The sequence below is a fragment of the Nyctereutes procyonoides genome, unplaced genomic scaffold (assembly GCF_905146905.1).
Source record: "Nyctereutes procyonoides isolate TBG_1078 unplaced genomic scaffold, NYPRO_anot_genome, whole genome shotgun sequence".
Taxonomy (NCBI): Eukaryota; Metazoa; Chordata; class Mammalia; order Carnivora; family Canidae; genus Nyctereutes; species Nyctereutes procyonoides.
Genome location: NW_026575044.1, coordinates 7,181,690 through 7,208,053, shown reverse-complemented (window position 1 = coordinate 7,208,053; position 26,364 = coordinate 7,181,690). Strand labels below are relative to the sequence as shown.

The 26,364-nt window shown below is 39.8% G+C and overlaps 2 protein-coding genes across 16 annotated transcripts in view; one reads left to right on the top strand and one right to left on the bottom strand.

Moving 5' to 3' along the window:
• Window positions 1–17,533, bottom strand: part of SDCCAG8 (SHH signaling and ciliogenesis regulator SDCCAG8) — a 234,719-nt gene extending 217,186 nt beyond the window's left edge. For 4 of the 5 annotated variants that reach the window (XR_008664244.1, XR_008664243.1, XM_055323989.1 and 1 more), the window contains exons 1-4: window positions 17,334–17,533; window positions 4,827–4,979; window positions 4,020–4,105; window positions 1,449–1,562 (exon numbers count right to left, since the gene is read on the bottom strand). Coding sequence is in view for 3 of the 5 variants with exons in the window: in XM_055323989.1 (XP_055179964.1) it covers window positions 1,449–1,562; window positions 4,020–4,105; window positions 4,827–4,979; window positions 17,334–17,400 (420 nt within the window). In the remaining 2 variants the exon portion in view is untranslated. The remainder of the gene's footprint in view (window positions 1–1,448; window positions 1,563–4,019; window positions 4,106–4,826; window positions 4,980–17,333) is intronic. The other variant, XM_055323990.1, reaches the window with a different exon arrangement.
• Window positions 17,534–18,066: 533 nt separating this feature from the next.
• The window catches only part of CEP170 (centrosomal protein 170), a 134,430-nt gene continuing 126,132 nt past the window's right edge, over window positions 18,067–26,364 (top strand). For 8 of the 11 annotated variants that reach the window (XM_055323748.1, XM_055323747.1, XM_055323746.1 and 5 more), the window contains exon 1: window positions 18,067–18,487. The gene's annotated coding sequence lies outside the window, so the exon portion shown is untranslated. The other 3 variants (XM_055323738.1, XM_055323740.1, XM_055323739.1) reach the window with 3 other exon arrangements.

The following is a 26,364-nucleotide window of genomic DNA, read 5'->3' as shown; positions in this document are numbered from 1 at the left end:
GAAAGGGATTAAGAAATACAAACTTTCAGTTATAAAATAAATAAATCACAGAAATGAAAAGTAGAGCACAGGGAATATAGTCAGTAATAGAGCAGTAACATTGTATTCTGACAGATGGTAACTACACTTATTGTAGTGAGCACTAAGTAATATATGGACTTGTTCAATCAATATATTGTACATCTAAAAACAATATATTGTATGTCAATTATACTTCAATAATAAAACAAATGTGTATACTTTCATCTTGTTAATCTGTTTTATGTAAATTTAATTATAAATCCCAGCAGAAAACCCTAAGAAGGAGAGAGAAAACTCCCCTACAATGTCTTTTAAGTTTTACCCGTAGCATCTTAGGGATTAGCAGGAGCTTGTTAAGAAAATGAGTCCTAGGATATTGTTTTAGTCTCTTTGGTAATCCAAGAATACTTTTGCAATAATAATTGTATCCTCCAAGAACAAAGACAAAGTGACATTTTAAGATCAGGAACTTCTTTGAAAAGTCAAGACAATGAAATGTCAAAAGGTGGGGTGTCTGGGTGGCTCAGTTGGTTAAGCTTCTGTCTTTGGCTCAGGTCATGATCCAAGAGCCCCATGTCAGGCTCCCTCCTCAGCAGGGAGTCTGCTTCTCCCTCTCCCTTTGTCCCTTCCCCTGCTTGTGTGCACATACACTCTCTCCTTCCCACTCTCTCTCTCTCTTTAATAAATACACAAGATCTTTTTTTTTTAAAAAAAAAAAGAAATCTCTAAAGGTTTCGGAAGTCACATATTAGACCTGGACCTTGGAAGAGTAACTAAAATGTAAAAATATAATTCATTGATATTGAATAAAAAAGGAAGAAAAACTAAGAACACATAGCTTGGAAAGGCAGAAAGGCTCTGATGGCATTAATGACATTACTGAACTGCATACAGTTGAGCAATATAACCATCTGGTGTTACAAGCTGTAGCAGACACATTTGATTTCTTGGTTATTGTTATCCATACCCCCATGAGCCATTCTTACTCAAAGCTAAGGCAAGAATCTGTATGCTGACAACGGAGTAGACCTAGCCTGGTAGCTTAGAATCCCTGGTTGCTGCACCAGAGCTTCCCTAGGTTGACAAGTGTGGGAGAGTGACCGGCATTACCATTCCAAAGCATTTGCCATCAGCTGGGCTAAAGAACAAGGAATGGAAAGCAAAAACTCTGGAACATGAGAGCACATTATCAGGATATTAGACAGTTATGAGCCACTGGGAAATTAAGCATTCAGAAATAGCAAGGTCAGGAGTATCATTCCCCAGCTGAGGAAGCCCCTGAAAATATGTCTTTACCAACATGTAAGCATGACAGCTGTTAACATATTGTAATCCCCATGAAGATTAATAATAGCAAACTTTCATATAAGGTATCATTAATACAGGCTTTCATTTAATTATGTTTAAATTTTTAATGAGAAACTTACCTTGCAGAATTTGACTTCTGCTTCTAAATGATGAATGTATTGAGACTGGTCATTGATGATAGGAACAAGATTGTATACGGTAGGCATATTGGCTTCCTCACATTCTGATGACTTCTAAGGCAAAAAACAAAAACAAATTAAGCATGTTGGGATTTAGAAAAGAATCAGGTAATATCACCTCCATATTCAACTTAGTACTGATGCTATATAAATATAGACACACTGTGGCCAATAGTATTTCTTTGTCTGACAGTCACCCTGGACCAGGAGCCCAGCAAACAGACCTCAGAAAAAGTGTTAATCCTACACTTTGGCAGCATTCCTGCATTGATTTTATTTTTTTAAATATTTTATTTATTTATTCATGAGAGACACACACACACAGAGAGAGAAAGAGAGAGAGAGAGAGAGTCAGAGACACAGGCAGAGGGAGAAGCAGGCTCCATGCAGGGAGCCCAACGTGGGACTCAATCCCGGGTCTCCAGGATCAGGCCCTGGGCTGAAGGCGGCACTAAACCGCTGAGCCACCGAGGCTGCCCCTGGTAGGAATTTCTAACAACAAAGTACCAGCAAAACTCTCCTGAATTATTCTGCCATAAGAGCTGGTACTGTATATCCACATTTCAAAAATTTAAGTAATACTATGTGGATATATTTTTCATCTCAACAGTACCTCAATTACTGTCAATAGAGCCCACATATCTCTGGTATGTCATACTGGCTATGAAAGCACATCTAAGGGGCACCTGAGTCAGTTTAAGCATCTGACTCTCGGTCTCAGCTTAGGTCTTGATCTCAGGGTTGTGACATTGAGCTCTGTATCAACAGAGCATCAGGCTCTGTACCGAGTACAGAGTCTACTTCAGATTCTTTCCCCCATCCCTCTCTGCCCCACTCTGTTGCTCCCCTTCCCCTGTCACACTCACACACACCCTCTCTCTTTCTCAAATAAATAAAATCTTTTTTAAAAAGATGAAAGAAAGTGCATTTAAAGTGCTTCTAAACCTTCAAATGCCGGTTATTATCCTTACAGCTTGTTATCACACCACGTGAACTATATACATTCAGAGTCTAAGTTGCATCCTTCCAATAGCTCCATATAAACGGACCTGTGTATCTGTAAAGTGTATACTGCATATACTGAACAGATGATGCTCCTGGTGAGGCTCCTCCTGCTACCCTAAATTCAACCAGCCTGTACTATCACTGCCCTGTTACATCTTTAAAATGCTAAAGAGTACGTCTGAGCATTCAACAGATTCAGCAACCTCATCTACTCCACTTGAAAGTACTCCACCCACTGTGTGCTTAAGAGCACTCTAGAACCCAGGTGTCAACAGAAATACATTCACTGAATGGTGAAGTATATTAAAATTATAATTGATAGCCATAAATATTGAATAGGGGCCTGTAGTACTTTTCTCTAAAGTGGGAATTAAGCATGAAGGTTTGTGTCAGGCTGAAGTGTTAATATGGGATTAGGGCTATGACATTTCAGTTGTGAATTAAGGAAAGTGATGTGTCTCCACAGTTTCTAGAATGTAGCTTGGCTATCCAACTGTCACGCACACTGAAAATGTAAGTTAGTTATTGCTACTATGACATGTTAGATTTGTGTCAAGCTTCGTAAGCTTCTAAGAATTTGAAGTATATACTCTTAATATTACAGAAATGCTATGAGGTATAATATCCTTCTAGAAAGTACATAATAAGCCCTAGACAGACCTAGACTGTTATTTTGACCATTTAAACCTGGCCAAATCCTTCCCTCATACCTATCCTTCCCTCACATCTGTCTTAGGCTTTAGTGTATCACATTGCTTCAAGCAGGAATAATTCACTCTGTCAAAGCAATAGTAATAAAAAACAATTTCAGAAAAAAACAGAATACAGCTCCTCATTTCATACAATTTTAAAACCATGTATTTTAAGATGCAGAACAAGATTACATACTTTGGCTTTCACATTCAAAACAAACAAGAACAGCTAGAAATACAATTAAGTAAATTCTAAAAATGATAGGATATCAATATGGATAGGATATAGATAGGATACCAAAAAGAAATGGCTCTTCTTTTCCATATATTGTTCCTTGCAAAGTAATTTCTCCAATCTGTTTCCTCATTTATATTTTTCAAGTAAATGATAAATTTAAAACTCAGGATTCCCTTTGCCATGGAAGTCTCTCTTCTTCAGCCAAAATAATAATAATCAGAGGGGAGATCATTTCTTTTGATGCTTTATGCTATTAGAATGTCCTTCTCAGAATTTGTTGAGAACATGTACTAATAAAGCAACTTTGGAGAGTTAAAACATAGAGGGGCACCTGGGTGGCTCAACTGGGTAAGCATCTGACTGGATTTCAGCTCAGGTCATGATCTCACGGTTGTGAGATTGAGCCCCATGTCGGGCTCTATGTTGAGTGGGGAGGCTGCTTAAGATTCTCTCTCCTTCTCCCTTTGCCCCTCCCACCATTCATGCCCTCTATAAACAAACAAACAAATAAATTCTTTTAAATAAAAAAACAAAGAAAGACAATGCTCTTGTTAGGTTGCAAATGCTGATACGTACCAGAGCAGACACATTGTGTTTTCTTGATGGAGACACCTCACTTTCCTTACTTTTTTGTTGGTGCAACAAAGCTTTGAGTTGATTGACTGCAGAGCAAACACAAGGGATTTCGTCAGCCTTACTGCAGATCCATGGCTTCTCATCACCTATCCATGCTTCTAACCACCTAACAAATATATTTTAAACATGTTGTAGGCATCAACAACTGTGCAATGGACTGAGGATCCAAAGGCAAACATGAGAAAATCTCTACCACTTAAAAGCTAAGAATCCACCAAACAGGAGAGATCCACTGACAGATATAAGAAGTTCGCATGTAGATGTGCAGGTGTATATGGTGCTATCAGAAAAGGAAGCACCTAATCATGCCTGTTTTTATGGAGGAGTTAACATTGTAAGGAGAAACAGAAGATTACCAAGCAGAAAAGAGTAAGAAAAACCCCAGTCAGGAGGGATGGATGGCATATGCAGAAGCTTTTATAAAAGCAGGGCCAATAGGTTGATGTGACTAGAACATGGTTTACCAGATGGACAGTTGGGAGGAGGATAGGAATTCAAGGCTGGAGAGGTAGCTTGGAGCCATCTTGAGAAAATATTGCTAGGACATACAAAGGATTTTGGACTTCAGGGTAAGGCTTCATGAGTCAAAGAGAAAATATTAAGCAAGGGAATTCTATCAGCTGATTTGTGTGTTAGGAAGAAAATCCTACCTGCCGAGTAGAGGATGGCTTGGAGTCTTTACTGTTCAGAGTTCAATATATTCAATGTGTGTCATTCAGTCTAGGGCTGACCTCCACTCACACTCACCAGCATGGCTGTGCTGCAGTTCATACCAGGCAGTGCCAGGATCCTCATCTCCCACGCTGGTACTAAATGCGGGATCCAGTGCATCTTCTCCCACAGTGACATCACCTTCTTTCAGGGTATACTTCAGTTGGTGAATGCTTCTATTCTGACGTTCTGCAACCATAATGTGATGAAAATCAGGGCCTGTGAAGTCTGCACATCCACATAAACACTTATTCCAACAGGCAGTTTCTAAAGGAAAAGCAATTTTTTCTCATACTTTATGGGAAAAAAGCAGAATTTTGGTTCTAGCTCACTGAGGACTGTGCTAGAGGAAGAGAGAGATAGAGTTCATGGGTCAGAGGTGAGACCTGATGATCTCTAAGGTCCCCAACGTGCCAGAGGTAGATATTCACAATATATAGCTCTACTGCCAAGGAGGACAGAATATCCTCCCCACCTCACCCCCAGAAGGTGATCCCCTTCCCCTCCTTGCGACACAGAACCAGCAGGAGGGACTCCACTACACCAAGTTCCCACCCAGGGAAGCCTACTTCCCCTGTGAACCAGATATCTCTCCCCACTGAGAGACTGCCAACTGCTGGGCTAGTTCTGATTAAGGCTGGAAGAGCCAAATGAAGTGCTTACAGAGCTAGCCTCTGTAATGTAGTCCTTCCTGTGTCCTGTGGGCTCACTACATACTTTTAGAAATTCTTAGTTAGCACCCGTAGGATTGAAGCTTCAACTTACTAGCACATACTTAACATTGCAGCCTAAAATGAAGTATCTTAAGGTTTATTATAGTATAGTGGTTCACTTCTATAAATAGCCTCCCCCCCCAAAAAAAAAAACCCAGCTTCTCCCCTTGTCCCCTCCCAAGTTGAAACTAAGTCAGTAACTTGCACTCATGACAGAATGCAGAAGTTACAGTATGCCAGACCAGGCTTCGTTTGTTTTTTTAGACTGTTTTATTTAATTTTAAAGAGACAGAGAACACGTGCAAACTCATAAGCACCCGCTGTGCACACATGAAGGGGGGAAGGAAGTGGGGTAGCAGGGGAGGGAGAGGGACAAGCAGATGTCCTGCTGGTTGTGGAGCCCACTCAGGGATTAATCCCATGACCCTGAGATTGTGACCTGAGCTGAAACCAAGAGTAGGGAGCTTAACTGACTGAGCTACTCAGGAGGCCCCGGGCTTCATTTTTTAAAAGCTTCTGCTTCCTCCCTCCTGGAATGCTTGTTTTTATGATCCTTAAGCCACTAAGTAGGAAGCCTGCCTACCCTGCTGGAGAGATTGTGGAGGGCCATGTGGAAACAAGAGGCCCTGAGACTTCATGGGAAAGGAGAGAAGCCCAGCCCTGCTGACAGCCCAGTGGAGTTTTGAGAGGACTCGCCAGAAGCCATCTCACTGCAATGGCATGAAAGAAACCCGAAGAACTGCCCAGCTGAGTCCAGTCAACCCAAATGCCATTAGTTGTTGCTGTCAGCCATCAGGCTTTACAGTGGTTTGTTATGCAGCAACAGGGAACTGAAATAATTATTCAGTGAAATATCCAAAAACGTTTTCAGTAAAGGATCCAAATCTTAAATTAAAAACAGAACTAAACCAATGATACTAGTGATGGTACTACTAAGATTTCTACCTTACTTTACGGATATTTTTTACATGTCTAACAACTGGAGAATCAGGCAATTAACTGGTAATTTCATTAATTAAGGTCCACTTATTTTTTTTCCATTTAAACTTCTTGTTTCTGTTAGTCTCTCTCTCTCTCTTTTTTTTTTTTTTTCTGCTAGTCTCTTATGATTAAATTCACTGGCTCCAATCTAGAAAACATTATAACAAAAAGTTTTCCTTGTACGTTGGATCTGGGACCCAGATTTCAGTAACCCTGTTCGAATTTTGAGATCTATATTTGAAACTTATTTTTTAGCCCACTGATTAATTTACCAAACATACCCATATATCTAACATGGAAATTTATGTTAGAAAAGAATGAATTCCCATTCAAATTCATCTACATCTATTATCTATTTCCTTGAAGATTTTGTTTATTTATTTGAGAGAGAAAGAGCATGTGTGCACACTAAGTGGTTGGGGGAAAGGGTGCAGGGGGAGAGAGAGAAGCAGATTCTCCTGATAAGCAGGGAGCCTGACAAGGGCCTCAATCCCAGGACCCCAAGATCATGACTTGAGCCAAAGACAGATACTGAACTGACTAAGCTATCCAGACATCCTATTATCTATTTCAAATGGACTCCACGGAAACAATCCTTAAGATCCTCAAAGGGAGATGGTACTTTTCCTAAGAAGGAACAACTCATAACAATGATGACCAATGTCATTCTTGCTCTTCTTTGACAACTCAGGTCTATTTCTTCTTATGTCCTCAGGAGAAAAGCTCCTCATCTTTGCTACCTATTTGGGAACCCTAAGAAAGCTACAAAACAACCATCTTTTTTCATTACCATTCATGGATGAAAACATATTTACAAATATACATCAAGGTCTACAGGACCTTGAGAAATAGATTTTACTTTCTCCAAGCTCATTAATTTCAAAACTTTTTTTTTAAGATTTTTATTTATTTATTCATAGAGACACAGAGAGAGAAAGAGGCAGAGACACAGGCAGAGGAAGAAGCAGGCTGCATGCAGGGAGCCCGACATGGGACTCGATCCCAGGTCTCCAGGATCACAACCCTGGCTGAAGGTGGCGCTAAACTGCTGTGCCAAACTGCTGCGTCAACGAGGCTGCCCCAAGCTCATTAATTTCAAAGTTTAGAACAGAAAAAGTGTAACTCAGTAAAAAAATAAAATATAAAAAAAAATACTCCATGCTACAAAATATCTAACATAGGTTCTTCACTTACAGCAGCTCATTTTATTTCTTGATTAAACTAAAGAAAACAGGTCTTTCAGGTCAGGGTTCAACAATGACATTTTATTACTAACTACACAAGAGACCCACTGAATTTATTGCTATATTTTTCTCCACACACTAATCCTATTTCCACACAGACCTTTCTCTGACAGGCATTTGGTACTGAATACTAACCCCTTACTCATCATGAGTTTTGTTTTTGGGGGTGTTTTTTTTTTTTTCTTTTTTACTCATCATGAGTTTAAGAAAGACCCAGATAAGACACATTCCTGGTTTTAACAAAATAAAAAGGAGCAGTAGTTTTCCAATAACTTAGTATTTTCTAAAGAGATTTGTTAATGGAAAAGGAAAATCAAAGTGTTACATGATTAGCAATTTAGTTCACAGAGCTTTAGATTTACACACATAAATGTATGAATAAAGCACTTATCTTTATTGCGTCCATTAGGAAACAGAGGGTTTGACTAACGTTAAAAGTGTGCTCGATAGAGCTATGAAATGATTTCACTTCTAAGCAAAGGATAATCATTTATTTATACCTAATCTGACTAAAAGCTAATACGCTATATTAGGAAAAAGGGAGGAAATCTGGAAAAATGTTGCAGTTGAAAACGTCTATTGAGTACTTTTATCAGATTACAATGATGGCAGAGTTTCATGAGCCCATTTAACACCTTTTCCAATATTCTTCTTTACTCCTTTAGAATTTATGATATTCAAAGACTACGTGTTAAAATTACACTATGAAAACAGTTATTATGTGAAATAGTGAGCTACTGAAACAACCATCCCCAGGAAAAGTGATATCTAAGACATGGGGTTTGTTTGTTTGTTTGTTTATTTATTTATTTATTTATTTATTTATTTATTTATTTATTTATTTATTGTGATCCCTGACTTCAGTTACCAGGATCAGAGAGGAAGGGAAGGAATTTGCAAGAACTGTGTTCTAAAACTAAAACTAAGGAGGTCAAGTGATATTTTTAAGTCATTTCAATAGTACATTTCAAAACACACTAAATGCTCTTCAAGTATATACATAGCAACATAATTATACACTGTAACAAACAGTTAATCCTGAGGAATAATGCTTAGATGATTCAAAACAGAGGAAACTCTATTGCTCTTCAGCTGGAACCACTGCAACTGAAGGCCCCATAGTCATTTTATTTTATTTATTTTTTAAGATTTTATTTATTTATTCATGAGACACACACAGAGAGGCAGAGACAGAATCAGGCTCCGTGCAGGGAGTCTGATGTGGGACTCGATCCTGGTCTCCAGGATCATGCCCTGAGCTGAAGGCAGGAGCTAAACTGCTGAGCCACCCAGGGATCCCCCTTGTAGTCCTTTTAAAGAACACTACTCCCCACATGCAATTATCTGCTACAAACTAGATTACACAGGAGGTTCTAGTTATCATTTCCTATCCCACTGCAACTGGGCACAGCTTTATCTGTCCGTAACCAAGAGACGGAAAGAATACTCATTTCCTCTTCTCTCCAGAGAGGACAGTAAAAGTATTTCAGAATGTATCCTGATTTCTTCTCCCAGCATCAACCATGGCCTGGAAATAAACTTAATTATCAATATAATACAATACAAACACAAATAGGTCCTCTGAGTCCTGCAGCATCACAAGAACATAAAGGTAAGTAAATCATATTTCTGGTGGTCCGCTATCCAAACATCAATCAGTACAATAAGCACCGAAATCGTTAGCCAATTTCATTCTCTCTTAATCATTTTTGTAGTCCAGTTCCCCCCATTCTTTCTCCCAGCTTACCATCAGGCCTCACTTAACCAAGGTGTTTTTGAACAGAAGATAAGTATGTCCCAGTCTAGGAAGGATCATCATTTATATACACACGTGAATTATTCATGCCTACGTTCTCCATCTGCACATAGAGATGCGAATGAGAATTACCCTGGCGACAGGGTGAGGGAACCACACCCCAGGCAGCACCCAGCTATCTCTGAGAAACCAGGCCATGAACCATACCTCCCCGAGGCTGAGACACAAAATGCACTGCAGTTCTCAGACCAAGCTGGGGCCAGGGCAGACAAGCAGAAAAATGAAACCACAGCGAGATAAGAGATACATGTATCTGTCCACACTTGACCGGGCCTCAGCTAGTTCGGAAGATTGCTGTTGCTGTTTATTAGACTGCTAGGTAGGACAACCAAGATAAAAATGGCCTAATCCAAAGCCAGACAAAGCCAGCCTTGGAAATGGCAATGACAACTGTGAAAGGGATTAAAAGTAACATGTAGAAACTAAGAAAAATTTAGAAGAAAATTCTATCAGAAAAGAAAAGACACTAATAGCTGAAAAATGTGAAGTGGTTGGTGCCAAGAGTGGAAGATAATCTGAACAAGAATGTCAACATCTTAAGAAAGCAGTGGCTGGGAAAAAAAAAAAAAAAAAGAAAAAGAAAGAAAGAAAGCAGTGGCTGGAAGATCATTAAGATATGTGGATGTTGACAAACCAAGGAGACTGACTATATGTTATGAGAGATACACCAGGTGTGTTTTTAGCACCAACTGAGAGGATTTATGCACCTGTCACTTTCCACTGATAAAGTAATTCTAATCAGGGTGGTAGAACACAGGTAAAATCACCAGCCAAGTACAATCTGTATCCTTAATGGTAATTACTCTCAAGGATGATTCCTGTAGAACAAAGGCTATGAGCAAGGCCTTGCTACTTCTAGGTCACAGTTTTTCAACCTAGCACTATTGATACTTGCACCTGATAATTCTTTACTGTAAGGAGCTGTGTTGTGCATGTTTAGCATCAAATCTCCTACCACCACCACCACCAGCTGTGATAACTGAAAATATATCTGTACATTACCAAATGTCCCCTTGGTGGAAAAATCACCCCTGGTTGAGAACCAGTGTTTTAGATCAATAAAACAGGATAGCTAGTGTTCAAGTTTTTGGTGAGTTGGGTTTTTTTTTTCTTCAAATTTTTATTTAACTTCTAGTTAACATACAGTGCAATATTGGTTTCAGGAACACAGTGCAGTGATTCATCACTGACATACAACACCCAGGGCTCATCATAACCTATCCCCATCCCCTATCTAGCCCATCCCCCCAACCCACCTTCCCCCATCAACCCTGTTTGTTCTCTACCTTTAAGAGTCTCTTCCGGCAATTAATTGTACTACTAGGTATTTACCCAAAGGATACAAAAATACAGATTTGAAGGGTTACATGCTCCCTAATGTTTATAGCAGCGTCATCAACAATGTTGAATTTTGAGGAGAGACCTCCCACATTACCATGTTGTAACTACAGCCATGTCTTAATGAAAAGTGGGCAGGACAGTGAGCTATTCAGCCACAGCAGTGTGGGTGGACAGTGCATAAGCCCCAACCATCACTGCTGTGATACTACTGACCCAGCTGTTCCTACTGTAATCAGGAACTGGAAATTCATATTTAGCTTCATGTTGTTCCAAGGCCTAACATGTGAAGTAAGTTACACTTCAAAGCCATCTTTCAGAGCCAGCTTAGGTGATCTTCCTATAAATACTCTAGTGAGTCTTGATGAAGAACACCCCTGACCCCACCCACCTCTGTCCATCAAGATTGCTTTAGCCCAGTTCAGCTACTTTCTCTATCTTTTGACCCCGAGAGGAGTATCACTAAGTGAAAAGGTGGGAAACCTTAACCCACACTGGGTAAGTGATCAGAGCATACATTTGTAAACATCTCAAGAGAAAATGTAATTATTCTCAGTATCTCATTAGCTTGAGAACAATTTAATCTCTTTTTCTGCCCAAGAACATGTGAAAATGCTCTTAAAATTTCGTAACAGTGAACCATTGTTTTGGCACTAAATTATTCCAGGGATGACTACTTACTTGTAAAATAAATTTTTACTGGCTTTTCTTTTCTGGCTGTTAAATTTGATCCTTTGCCTTTTTTACCTCATCAGTAGTGAGAAAGAAAAAATGGGATTCTACTAGCTTTGTTATTCTGGTAAAAGAAATGGTGATAACAATCTAAAAACCATTTAGAGCAGATAAAACACACACGTAAAAAGAATATATGTACTCTAAATTTTATCAGCAAAAAAATAAACTCAAATGTGTTTACAAATTTCATTTGCATTGCCAATCTTTATTAATAGCTAAACCATTCCATTTCTTTAATTTTGAGAAAAGAGAGCGGACTGTTTCAGTCCACACTGAAATACCAAAATAATTTTCTTATTTCATGAGAAATGCTTCCAGGGGTTTTATTACATTGCTGTCTATCTTGTTCTCAGTGAGGCTGAGAGTAAAACAAGCAAACACTCACTGTGGAGAATGTGTGTGTGCGAGCATGTGTGTTTACACATTTATAGTGTACATGGCAAAACATTCGGAAAACACTCAAAAGCAAAAATAAAAAGGACAAGTTTGATGTGTAAAACTGAGAAAAAGAAGAACTTTACTTCTTACAAGTTGCACATATGTTTTCTTAAGTTTATGAAAGGTCCAGATGATAGTTCAACTGGCTGATTCAGTGACCAAGGTGTTGGCAAGTAAGATTAACACAGGCCATCTACAGATGTGACCCCTTCCCTGGAAGGGGAAAAAAAAACCACTCTGTAGGATCTGGGGAGACGTGTCAATCATATATAAGTAAAACATATCAACATTATTGTCAGTTTTCTCAAACTAGATCAATTTACAAAGGAAAGAATCACCCCCAAATTATATATTTTCTCCCATATTCAAGCTCTCGGCTTCTGTGAACCTACTTCCACTCCTTCCTCTCATTTCTATAAGGTAGAAACATAACTTTTTTTTTTTTTTTTAAAGAGAGAGAGAGAGAGAGGGACAGTGAGAGGGAGAATCAGACTCCCCCCTGAGCAGTGAGCCCAATGCAGCACTTGATCCCAGCACTAGATTAAGCACCTGAGCAAGAGGCAGATGCTTAATCAACTGAGCCACCCAGGAGCCCCAGAAATGTAACTTTTATCATTCACATGGTCCAATCAGCATTGGCAGAAGGGATATTAGAGATGCAGGGGTCTGAGAAAAATGCCTGCAGGGGGAATGAGGTTCTCAGATATGTTTTGCTAACCAAGTATGGGAGGAAGAGAGAAGAAAAAGAAATTTGAATGTTTTAGTTTTTTTTAAGATTTGTTTATTTGAGAGAGAATGCATGTGAGTGGGCCTATGGGCATGAGGAGAAGGAAGGAGGATCTCAAGCTGACTCCCCGCTAAGCATGGAGCCAACATGGGGTTCAATCTCACAACCCTGAGATCATGACCTGCGTTGAAACCAAGAATCAGAAGCTTCACCGACTGAGCACCCAGGCGCCCCAGAAATTGGAATGTTTTTACAAAAAGCATAAACTGCCCAGTTTGGCCATAAGCCTTGTGTCTTCCGTAGACTCCACCACATGTTTTGTCACCTGCTTGGGTCCTAAAGGCAGTAATTCTGTCACCTCCTGCAAACTTTTCCTTTTACAGACGAGGGAACATGAATCTAAGAACAGTTTACTAACTCACTTAAGGTGACACCAATGGTTATCAGCAAAGCCACAGTAGGGTTTCAGGGACTGGGCTCCTAGTTCTACATCCTCCACTTGGACTCCACCAAACTCTTTTGCAAATTCAGTCTAGAGCCTAGAATACAAAAATGTTGAAAGAAAAAGAGGAACTAGCTTACAAAATGTGTCTAGAAAAGAATGATGTATTCTTGTCCCAATCTAAGTTTGTTCCAGATTTCTTTATGCCCACTTAGCCAAGGGTGGCTAGGAACTAGGTGAATAGGGGAGTCATGGACACAGTGTTGTTGATACAACTGTATCCACAGCCAACACTGCAGCAAGACACTGGACATGATTCTGGTATTAAGAATGGAACACTGCTTTTCTAACAAGTTCTCTTCTTTCTATTATCACATCTCTATGTTCAGGGCACAGATCTTTAAAAAGCCCGGATTCCCTTCTACAATGGCTTTTCTGACCCTTTCTTGGCTATATACTAGCTTTACCTCAAGGCCTCTGTACGATGACGTGTTGGATTTAAATGAGAGAAAGGTATTTGCTACACTCTCCAGTTCCCAAGATTGTTCTCAGTCATTCTGTGGGTCTTGAATGCTAGCTGCCTACATTCACCACAAAGAGAATGAACACCTAATCATACTGCCAGGAGACCTCCCAAGTCACTTCTACTTCTAGATGAAATTTCATGATTCCCAGGGTACTTGGGATACTTTCTCCACACTGGAAACTTTCAGATCATCTACTGGGAAGCAATAATATTACAGATCTGTGGGGCAATGAAGCCTTCTCTTTTTGTCAGAATACTTACTTTGAAGGACAGTCAGTAAATCTAATTTCTTGCAATGAGGGCACAAACAATCCAAAGCAAGAGAGACCCTTAGAGGGGATAGAGTGAATACATCTGGAAAGTGTGAGGAAGGAAAGGACGACAGGAGAATGTGGAGTCTGTCAATGGGATCCCTCTTTCCACGGCTGTTCTGGGAGCATGGCTGTTCTAGGATCACAAGTCAAGAATAGACAAGATTCCTACTCCAGTTTTAAAGGAAAGCAAGAGGCAGCCCAGGTGGCTGAGCAGTTTAGCTCCGCCTTCAGCCCAGGGCCTGATCTTGGAGACCCCAGATCGAGTCCCATGTCAAGCTCCCTGCATGGAGCCTGCTTCTGCCTCTGCCTGTGTCTCTGCCTCTCTCTCTCTCTGTCTCTCATGAATAAATAAATAAAGTCTTAAAAAAATAATAAAAGAAAGCAAGCAGGGTGCCTGGGTTGGTTAAGCTTCCAACTCTTGGTTACAGAGCAGGTTGTGATCTCAAGGTCATGATCTCAGGGTCATGAGACTGAGCCCCTTATCAGGCTCTGCATTCAGCACAGAGTCTGCTTGAAATTCCCTCCCTCTGCCCCGCCAACCTCTCAAATAAACAAATCTTAAAAAAAAAAAAGGCAGCTTTGATTCTGCCTTTCAAATCAGAGCTTCAAATTCTAAAATACTATATAACATTACCTAAAATTACATTTAAAGTAATGAGGAAGGGACACCTGGGTGGCTCAGCGGTTTAGTGTCTGCCTTCAGCCCAGGGTATGATCCTGGAGTCCTGGGATCGAGTCCCGCATCGGGCTCCCTGCATAGAACCTGCTTCTCCCTCTGCCTGTGTCTCTGCCTCTCTCTCTCTCTCTCTCATGAATAAATAAAACCTTTTTTAAAAAATAAAGTAATGGGGAAAAGCTACAAAAATGAGGGACTAGCAAAGAAAATTGTGAAAGCATCTTGCATTTTTATACTGTACTTCCTGGCTAAATATAAATGAAGGGATATTAATAATAATTACACATACAGTTATTTAGGAACCAGAGGAGTAACACATGAGGAAAGACCAAGAATACTTACTAGCCTTTCTTTAAGCATGAACTAGGCAAAACATTTTGTGGCCGTAATGGCAGATAGACAAAACCAAAACAAAAGAACCTCAAATTACGTTTTATCTGATTGTATCGTAACACAATTCTCAAGTCATTAGGCGCAAACACTTAAAATAATGAAGTTCTACATGTAAAATAATGCCACCATACTTTGTTATTAAGAAACACAAATTTTTAACTCTAAAGGGAATTATCTTAATTAAAAGGGCTAATTTATACATGTGAAGCAAAGAACTTCTGATTGTGCTTTCATTCAGGATTAGCTGTTTCCTTCCATAAGCTGTTATATAAACTAAATAAACATAAAAGTTAGAATGCTACTAAATAAATAGTAAGTCCTGACAACCCATAAAAAATTTCAGGTTCAATTTCCTTATTCATTGTTAAAACCATCAATAAAAAAAAAACTTTTTTTTCTCTGCTTCATGTTTGCTTTTGATTATATGTTTTTACAATCCTGTATTATGCTACACTTAAAATTTATTTTAAAATGTATCATCTTTTAACAAAAACTCTCCACTCTATATAATTATTGAAAGCAGCATTTTCTTGAAATTAACCACTTTATTGTAGTAAAAAGCCCAATATTAAGCCTCACTGCTTACATAAAGGTTCAAAATAAGGTAAAAGAGGAGCAGCATTAGCAAAAACTTATGACAGAAAACAAATTTTTACCAGCCTTGAAAATCACTCATTATCATTGTGCACAGCATTTATCTTGCTTTCAAACGAAAAGTTAGAAATGGTTATTTCTGTATCTAACAGCTCTTGAAGTATCAGTAGGCTGATGAAAGTATTCATCAAGACCAATTATTTTACTCCTGCAGTTTGAGTATTGAGAATGTTGACAGTTTAGAACACTGTTGACAGATGGAAACAATACAGAATAATGCTTACAAAATCTACAGTCTCTAAAAGATAAACTTTCTAATCTCCTTGAAAAATCTTTAAGTACCAATTATAAATAGCAGCTGACATTTGAGTGCTCCTTATGTGCCAAGCACTGATCTTTACCCTCATTCTCTATCATAGTAATCTGCAATTATTTTATCATCTTTCTCCTCCTAACTAATCCAGAGGCTCCCTGGGGACAGGGACTCTACTTCATTGCATCCCCCAACACCTCGCATGCCTTACACATAGTAGGCACCACATGTTTAAATGATTCATTGTTCCAAACACTTTCAATAATTGTCTAAAAATGGTTGGTCAATGATCTAGAGGGCTAAGAAAATGCAAAACAATAGAGTGTATTTTATTTAGTAGAATATTCTTCAGTGAAATTTTTACATGTATATGTCCCATATAAAATGTATTTCTTACGAAGGGGTAACAGCAAAAAAAAAAAAAAAAAGCTGGAAAGCTTTACATGGATTATTTCATTTGCTCCTCATTAATAACCCTGTAGCTGACATAACTTCCTACTTAAAAATAACAAGACTGAGGTTTCCAGATGGCATATATGATGTCCAAAATGACAGATCTATAAGTACGACCATCACTTCTATAAAGTCTCACTCATAAGGAGCCATATTAAGAAAATGTGAATTAACTAAATAAGGTTCCGGTAATAATAATTGCGACATGATTAATAAAGAAAAAAAAATTTTTTTTTATTTTTTAAAAAGAAAAAAAAAAAAAGGCTTTTAAGGCTGTCAGCCCTGAATACCGGGCTGTGCCACTAACCAGCTGTGCGGACTCTGGCCGAACTTAACATCTTTGCACCTTGATTTCTCCACGTGTAAAAGAGGGATATTCATAACGTTGCTGTGAGTTTTAACTTCTCTTGATGTATGTAAATAGCTTAGACCACTAAGTTGAAGCTGCTGCGATTAAAATAATTAGTATTTCCTTCTTCCTGGTCCGCTAGGTCACATTCAGCCCACTACACCACAATGCGAATGTGTAAAAAGCGTGAGTCAGGAATTTACTGGACAGGAAGTGGGCAGGAGTGGGGGAGAGCCACCCACGAGTTTCTGCCGGCCTTGGGTGACAAAGATGCTTCAGTCGAGCTCGGGGGTCGGTTCAGGTAGGTCACTATGGGAATCAAGGGAAACAACACTGCTTAACCGTAAAGACAAACACAAACTACTTCATCTTTCCTCAAGGTTCACAGCACCATCCATCTTCTTCCTCTGTGTCCTGGCGGGGGCTGAACCGGGGTGTGAGGAAACGCACCTGGGCAGCCCCCGCCCACGCAGAGGTTCGGCGCAACTCACCCCGGAGACTCCGTTGATACTGCCCCAGAATCTCCTCCAGGGTAGAGTTCTCCGGGGACTTCGCCATGCACAGAGTCGGGGCCCAGGGATGGGAGTTACGTAGGGAAGTGTCCAGTGTCGCCCCTCGGGGAGCAAGAGGCCTCGGCGCCGGGGAAGCACCCGCCCGCTTCCGGCCGCCGCTGTCACTGGGGGAGCAGGGAACCCCGGACGGAGCTCGCAGGGGGCCCTGCCCACCCAGTGGCCCTCTTGGTGGACGTCGGGAATTGTAGTTCGCAGACTGCTGGCCTGCAGTCACGAGGCTCCTAAACTACCCCTCCGACTGTACTACAATTCCCGGAGGACATCGCGCTAAAAGCTTTGGCGGTTTGGCGGCCAGATCCGGTTGCCAAGAGACTGCTCGGAGGCTGGCTGAGTCCTGCCTTTATCCCACCCTGCGGTTTGGACCACCCAACTGACGGAGGCCTTGACTCTTTTCCAAGTTTGCTAGTTTTCGGTTGGTCCTTGGGTCTTCTCAAGAACACAAATAACAAGCTCTCCACCCGCCAGCCGCGACATTTGCCAAAACGGCCAAATACATTCTCAAGAAGGTTGAAATCTACCAAACAGCCTAACTGTAAAGGCGTCCTACACTACAAATCCTAGCATGCCCAGCAACCCAACGTCCGCTTGCATTTGGCGCGCTGCCCTCTGGGAAGCGTAGTCCGTTTTCGTTGCGGTCCCGACTAACGCCAGAGCCCTCTTTATTGTTCAAGCGGGTCTTTGGAGCACGCCTGCGCAATAGGCAGCTGGAGAAGGCTTTGGGTGAGACCCTCCGCACAGCCCCTTTTCATTGTCTGCGTTTGGCGCCTGCGCAGTTGGAGATCGTTGGGACTGGGCCGACCGAGGGGATAGGGCCCGGCTCCTCGCCCATTCCTCAGGCGCCTGCGCACTGGGCGGCCGCTCTTTGCCGTTACCGCTATGTGCGGGGCGTGTGTGGAATAACGTTATTGCCCAGCGGAGCACAGGGCCGGGAGCTCGACCGCGGCGGCAGCGACGACGACGACGACAGCGGCGACGACGACGACGACGGGGTGGGGGCAGGACGGCGTGCGAGAGACTGACGGGACGCGACGCGCCCCGCCTCCCCCGTCCGGTCCCTCTCTCAGCGGTGAGGGGTAAGTGATGCGCTCAGCTGTTCGGTCGGGTTAGGCGCCGCCGCCGCCGCCGCCGCCGCCGCCGCCGCCTCCCCACATCCTCCGGGGTTTGCAGCGGGGGCTCAGGGCGCGGCCTGCCGGGGCCGGGAGTGCCGGGCCGGGCGGCGGAGGGGGCGCTTCCCGGCGGCTCCGCGCGGCGCCCCCCCCCCCCCGCACCCCAGCCGGGGCTCGTCCGGGCCTCCCCCCCCTCCCCTCCCCCACTCGGCCCCCGCCCCTCCCCCGCCCCCTCCTCGCTGCCCCTCCGGGCCGGTGGTCGCTGCCTCTTCCCGAGGACTTCTTGAATCCTTTTCAGCCCTCTCTCGGCTTTGTGCAGCCCTCCCCCCTGCGCTGTGGCAGCTCGCGAGGGGGTGCGGGCGGAGCATTGGACGGAATGGCTGCGCTGGCGCCGGCGCTGGCGCTGGCGCTGGGGGAGGGATTTTTTTTCCCCCCCGGGTCGGAGCAGCTAACCGTGCCGGGCCTTTTTGTGAGGTTGGTTTGCGGAGGTGGGGTGGCTTGGGGGAGGTCAGGCCGGGCGCCCTCTGGACGCGGTTGGAGGGCGTGGAAGACGTGGTGTGGGTGTCACGCACTGTGCCAGGCGACTGCCCCCGCGCAGGCTCCGGCTCCGTAGTAAACCCAGGGGAGGAGAGAGCGGCTTCCTGTCGGCTTCATTGTCCGAAGATTCAAATGTGGGGTTTGGGTATGCTTCCCTTGGTTTCGTGCCTGACACTAGGCGGGAAGACGTGGGATTTGTGTCCTAAGTTAAGAGAAGCGCCGGGGCTGGGGACGGGGGGCTGGGAGGGAGGGAGGGAGGGAGGGAGGGAGGGAGGGAGGTGTTTTAGTAGAGCTTTAGGTATTTGCTTGAAGGATGTAAGCCCCTGGAAGACAGGTACAGCGCCTGTCCCAGCACTGCCAGGGCGAGCCGTATGAAATTACTGGAGAGCGACGAAAGATCGTCCTTAGAAAGGGCCCGACGACGAGGCTGTTCTGTGGCAGGGAAATGAACCAGCAGAATTGTTTTTTCATTGGGTGGGTAACGCTTTCACGTTCCTGAGGGAATAGATTGGGCTACATCTTTCCGGTTTTTGTTTTTTTGGTTTTTTTTTTTTTTTTAAGCAGTCAAAACAACAACAACAACAACAACAAAAAACAGGCCTGGTACATTTCTATTCCTGATTTTGTTTATTCATACTTTCATTCTCTTAGTGAAATTCCACCCTATTTGGGAGAAATGTGGTGGTGCAGATGATCGTTGATTCGAAATGCATCTTTTAAAATGATTTCATCTTAAGCTTTCAATGCTTAAAACCGTTTGCTGGCACTAAAACAAGCGGAAGAAAGAATAAGCAGGATGGGGAGGAGCAGGTGGAGGAATAATGGGAGAGGAGGGAGTTACATTGTGAATACTGCATCTAGAGCTTCACTGATGCAATCCTAGCTGGATATGCTTCAAAAATTTAGTGATTCAGTTCTGGAAATACTACATTGCAAGTACAAATAATTTCGGGTTATTTTTTTCTGCCGTTATTTTGTCTTAAAAAGTAAAACCAGAGCTGTTTTTGTCCTTCCCAACTTTGTAGATGTTGTAGGATTTTGGTGTTTTAAAAGTCAAGAATCTAAGTGCACTTGACACGGAGGAAGACGCTAAAACTTGGGAAGTTAACTGAATTATCTGTCCAAGCCTAAATGCTAATGGAAAGGCAGAGGCAAATAAAACCAAGATCTGTTCTTGCACTGCGCTCTTTTGGTTTTTTCACTTAGTCCTCCTCGCCTGAGAAAACTTAAGGAAAGCTTCTCTACGTGCTCCTTGAGTTTCTTTAGCTATCAAGTTCATTGATACTAGTTGTATTAATCTAGTCCTTTTTCCTTGTGATGCAAAAATAATTCTCCTGAAGTGGAGTTTTAGTTTTATAAATTAACTTATAAGGAAAGATGCCCTAAAATGAGCTTTTCATAAAAACAAACTCTTGGAAGTTTTTCCCTATTAGTAAGCATATTTTAATATTTCCTGATATTCAGTAGTATTTTATAGTATGAATTCTATAAGCTTGGTTAAAAATAAAATTGCCATGTAACAGGAAGCTGTGAAGTTCATTTTTCTTCAATTAATGAATTATTTTCAGCTTAGCTTTTGAGGAAAAAAAATCTGTTGAACTTTTTATCAAAATTTACCTTTTTTTTTTCATTGAGTTGCTTTGGACATAAAGTGCTTTTTTTATTGCTTTATAACCTTACCCTTTAATTCTACATTGCATTTTAATAGAGTTTTTAAAAATTTATTAATAGCCCCTTCTAAATCTTAGCTTACTTAAAAAATAATCTAGCTAACTTCAGCCTGTGAAATTATATTAAACCAAACGTTAAATGTATTTTACTGGTTAATTTTGCTCTTCGCATTTACTTTGTATGGAAATAAATAGCCATCTGCATGTTTTCTGTCCTAGCATTAGAATAATGAAATTTACGCTATAAAGTCATCATACATTATGCCCATTAATGCAAATATCAAAATGTTTTTAAAAACTCTATGCTTAGTGATTTATTTATTCTAAGTATTAGTTTATTTCCTTTTATCACTGAAGAAAAACCTAGTTTTATTGTTGCATTTGTAACCAGGTATCATTCACCTAGTACTGAATACTGTGTATGTTTAAACTTGTTAATTTTTTTTATTGCAACAAAATTATATTCCTATAAAGTAATTTTTACTATTTTAATTAATCTGTAATGATTGATTTCTGTTCTCTGTCGTGAACAATGGGGTTTTAAGCTTTCCCATTTTAATAAATATTTAACAGCAGTGTACTAAATTGCCAACTGAAATATCTGTATAGTTGCAAATTATTATGGAAGTATAACAGAAGAGCAATTAGATACCATCTGAAAAATCCTTGGTGGATAGATAATGTGGAGGAGAATGTTAAGTGTTGCTGTGTTTCAGTAAGAAATGAATTTGTTCTTATGGGGAGAAACTTCAGACCATCTTCATTTTATAAACTTTTGTTAGTAACTAAGATTTCCAACAATCAACTACCCTTGGTGAGATGGGATTTAATTTATTTTCTTAAATATTTTTTAAGGGAAGTGCTCAGCAGTGAGTTAGTGTGGACAATACAAAAGAGTAAGAAGACATCTGTCTGGTAGTAGAGTTGATTATATTAGACATATAGTCTAGTTTAGTTGAGTGATTATGCAACAGTATATCTATATTATAATTTGGGCTTTTATGGCCAAAATAAATGACATAGTTTGTATATACTGAACGTAAAGAAAGCCCTCTTTTATGTCAAACAAAGGTAGAAAGGAAACAAAAGCAAGGTTAAAGAAAACCTTACAAAAATTACTTACATACAAATAGGGATTATACAAAACATAAAAGTGGAAAAGAATCTCAAGCATGCATTGCTTAGGTTTGAGAAACGATATGAGACATAGAGAATAACTCATTATTTGAATATATCTATAAGTGCTAAGTATTATGGAACATATTACCCTTTGGGACATAATATTTATTGAATCAATGACTAATACGTACCACACGTTGAAACCTACTATGTGTCAGGCAGCATGTGTGTGTGTGTAACAGTCCTGTGTATAAGGTATAAATGCAACAGTCTTGTACATGGTATAAATTTACACATTTAAATTTGAGAATATTTGAAGCCCAGAGTTAGTGAATAATTTTACTTCTGTGTCAGACATTACTAAGTAGTAGAACCTATAACTAAATCTTTGTCTTTTTTGACAAAACCCCAAATTCTTTCCACTCATCATTTTTGGTAAATTAAAAAAGCAAAATGTACTCTTTTCTGATTCACAAAATTTTAGAACTACAGGAGATTTTATTTAGAGTCATCTGGTATAGTGTGCCTTCTACTACTACTCATATCCTTGAGATCTTATCAAGTCCAGCTTTTCCAAGAACAGCACTTCCATAAACAAAGAGGCATAGGATGTCTCATTTAGCTTTTGGAAAGTATAATAGAAAGATCTTAATTAAGTTGAGCTACTGTCTGTCTTACTTCTCCCCATTGGTTACAATTCTGTCTTAAGAGTAAGATTCAGTAAAGTATTTCTTTGCTAGGTTTTCTCTTTCCTAAATTAAATATATAACTCTTACAACTTCATGATATTGTTTCCTTTACCTTTCTCATCTCGTCAACTAGATTGTTTTGTCAGTGTTGCTCTTTTTGTTCTAATCTTATTAAGTTTTTATATTTAATTCGATAATTATGGTCTGAATGTAGTGTAGTGAAATTATCCCTTTCCTTAATTCAAGCTATACACTTGTGTTTACAGTCTAAAATTGTGTTAACTCTTTAACAGCGGTGATATCTTTGCTAGTTCTAAGCAAAAAAGAAATGAGGAAAAGTTATATGGCTTTTCAGGTTACAGGCATGCAATTCAAGGGACTTGAGTGTCTGTATTTCTACTTTTCTAATGTTAAAATGACCTCTTTATGAAATGATAGTGTTAGTATGTAGTAATTTCTTGTAATATTTGCTTTGGGTTTTTTTGTATTGGTTTGGTTCTTAGATGAACAGTAAAAGGTTGGCAAACTTATGTTGTTTTTCATTTTTTAAAAAATCTGTTTAGAAACCACTGATATAGTCAACATAAGCTAGTGTCTGTCTTAAGATTTTTCCCATTCTGTAAGTACACATACATGATTTTTTGAAGCACTGTTTAACTTTATCCCTTTCAGATAGTATCTCCTTGAATATACCTATAGTTAAAACTTATTGAAGTCTTCACAAATCATTATACTGTCATCCAAGGGATTCGCTTTCCTTCCTGTCTTATAGACATTTATAGATTTAACAAGCCAGCCCTTTTATGTCTTTGTCCTGGCCATGTACTAGATATAGACAAGGACAAAGCCATGCAGATTTATAAATAGAGTAAATGTAACATAAATAAAATATACTTGAGATGATACAAAGATAATGAAAACCATTTGAATGTTTTTTGTTTTTAATTAAGGAGAAAATTATTATTATATTCTCCAGTACTAAAGGAGTTGGTTAAAGCTTAAAGTCTGTTGGGTGATATGGATAATTATAAAATGGAGAGTGAAGTAAGCATAGATGCTATGAAGAACATGCAGAATAAGGGGGTGGACTGTGATATTGGGCTGCTATTTTTCATTTGTTTTTAAGTAGTCCCTCAGAACATTCACATGGTTCAAAGAAATCAAACTATTTTAAAAACAAATACTGTGAAAAATCCTCCTACCCCTCACCTTGTCTGCTGGGTTAGCACGTTCTCTAATCCAATAGCTACTTTTTATTAATTCTTCTGTATCATTCCAGTGAATTTTTTCAAGTTAAACAAATATGTATTCTTAACCCGCCTCTCCTCTTTTACACGGAAGATAACCTCTTAAGACAATATTCTGCACCTTAAGAGTTACCATTTTAGGAGCAATTAGGGAATACTGCTCTGTAAGGAGGTGGCATTTAGCAGAGAATTGTATTAGGTAAGGAAGTAAGCCATGGAGATGTGTGGTTGGACTGTGCAGTGGTCCTGAGATAGGAATGGGATGAGTGACTTCAGAGAATAAAGAGACCACTGGCTGAAGGTGAATGAGCAAGAGGAAGAAAGAATTGGAAGAAATGAGGTTGGATAGAGATTGTAGGGCTTTTAATTTCAAGTGCTTTCAGAGTTCATTGGAGGGTTTTGATCAAAGGAATGACAAAAGAATTGTATCATTTTAGAATGATAAAATATGATTTTACATATTAAAATGTAGTTCTAGCTCTTTTGTGAAGAACAGACTGGTGGGGAAAAGAATAGGAACATCGGGCTGAACTAAGAAGACAAGTGGAGTGATCTATACTAAGTTGTCAATGGTTTCCACTAGAATAATGATGGAGATAGTGAAAGTTACAAGGTTCTGGTTTTAAAAAATAAAAGAGTTTTGGAAATGTTAAGTTTAAAATGTCTGTTCAACATCGGAGTGGAGCTAGCAAGTAGGGGAATACACAAGTCTGGAATTCAGAGGAGTAGTTCAGGCCTGAAGATATTTAATTCTTAAGCATCACCAGTAGAACATATTTAATTAAAGCCATAGACCTGGAAGACATCACTTAGTTTGAAAGTTGGTTAATTAGGATGAGAAGAAGTCCAAGAGTTGAGACCTGATACTCTTCAACAGTGAAAGCTTAGCAAGGGAGAAAGAGCTATCCAGAAGGATTGAAAAGAAGTGGCTAGTGAGGTAAGAGTCTGCTGTCACAAAAGCTGAGTAAAGATACTATTTTTAGAGAGAGGGAATGTTTAGTCAGGTTATACTACCTTTAATAACCTGGATATTCCTTTAAACTGTGGATGAGAACATTTTGTTAGACATCTCTTCTAGTTCACAATCATTCTCCTCCAGAAACTACTAAATCTCAACAAAGCCCTGAACAAAGTTTTCTTTGTAAATAGGCCCCTGCTGTTTGTTTCTTAGGTAGATGGGTTATGACTGCTGCTGTTGCTGAGTACTGAACAGGAGAGGTGTGGTGGTGTTACTATTGGGAATTGATTCAGAGCCACTACTCGTGTGATCTTAAACATGTCACTTAATTTCAAAAATTCAGTTTCTTCATCTATAAAATAAGCTAGTGATAGTCCGTTTACTTCAGAAGTTTATGTTGAAAAGCAAAAGATGTAGGTGTAAAAGACGGATCTCCTCCCATAGCCCTAGATGTGGCAGTGTCACTTAGTAGTGTTACACCTGAAGAAATGTTTTGTTTGGAGTGATGAATAGAAATACTTTTTTCAATCTGACACTGTAGGAATAGTTTTCTGTTTCTTCTGCATTTTGTCCCCATAAGGCATTTTACACATAATTTTAGTGTTCTTGGGAGTGGAGAAAAAGACATGATGTGAGAAAGAGGCTTTGAGATTATTACTTTCTCCAATCCTAAATTCATCCTTAATTCCAAGCATAATGTCTAAATGAGAATGAAGTCAGAAAAAAGGAGTCCAGCTTACTTTTTTTCCAGGCCAAAAGGAAATTTTTCCTCTTTTTAACTGGCTTTTTTTTTGTGGAAGGTGTTTTTACCAGGTAAGGGTTTGTCACATCTTACATGGAATAGTAAAGTACAAATTCAAAGCTGAGGGGTTGTAAGGAGTCTTGAACTCAGGGCAGCCAGCTAGAAACTGATTTGAGGAGACAGAGGAAATGAGCATACTTGATACAGAGGTAAAGTATAAAATACTTATTTTGGTGAAAAAGGAACATTACAAATAGAGGACTTTGAGCAATAAGTCTGCAAAGGACTATCACTTCAGAATACCTGTCTTGAGGACCCCATGTATTATTATTTGCTTTGGTTGTTCAGTAAACACTTTTCATTGGATAAACAATGCATTGCAAATTGAAGCCCACCATATTCCTTCAGGCTATTTTTTTTTTCGTATTACAAATCTAATCCTTGTCTATTGCAGAATATTTAGAAGATACCATTACGTCAGGAAGAACACTTCTCGTAATCCCGCTAGCCAGTGATGCCACTGTTAGGTTTTCTTGTCTGTTTTGGCTTAATTTGTAACATTTTGTCCTAAGATTAAACTTTCTGACGGTATAATTTTTTTTATGATGGTATAGGAGTCTGTGTTATCAAACTTGTAATTTTTTATGACGGTATAGGAGTCTGTGTTATCAAACTTGTAATTTACTTAGAATTTATGGAAATTAAGAATATTTTAAAAATTGTCAACAACTGTGAATTTCTGTGCAAATTACTATTTTTCTTTGCCAGTATTTTAAGAAATTAAATGTATTAAAGAAAATTTGAATTTGAATGCCTTATCTAATTTTCTGATGAAATCAATCTCCTCTTCCTGGTCTTTTCCAGTATACACTTCCATCATTG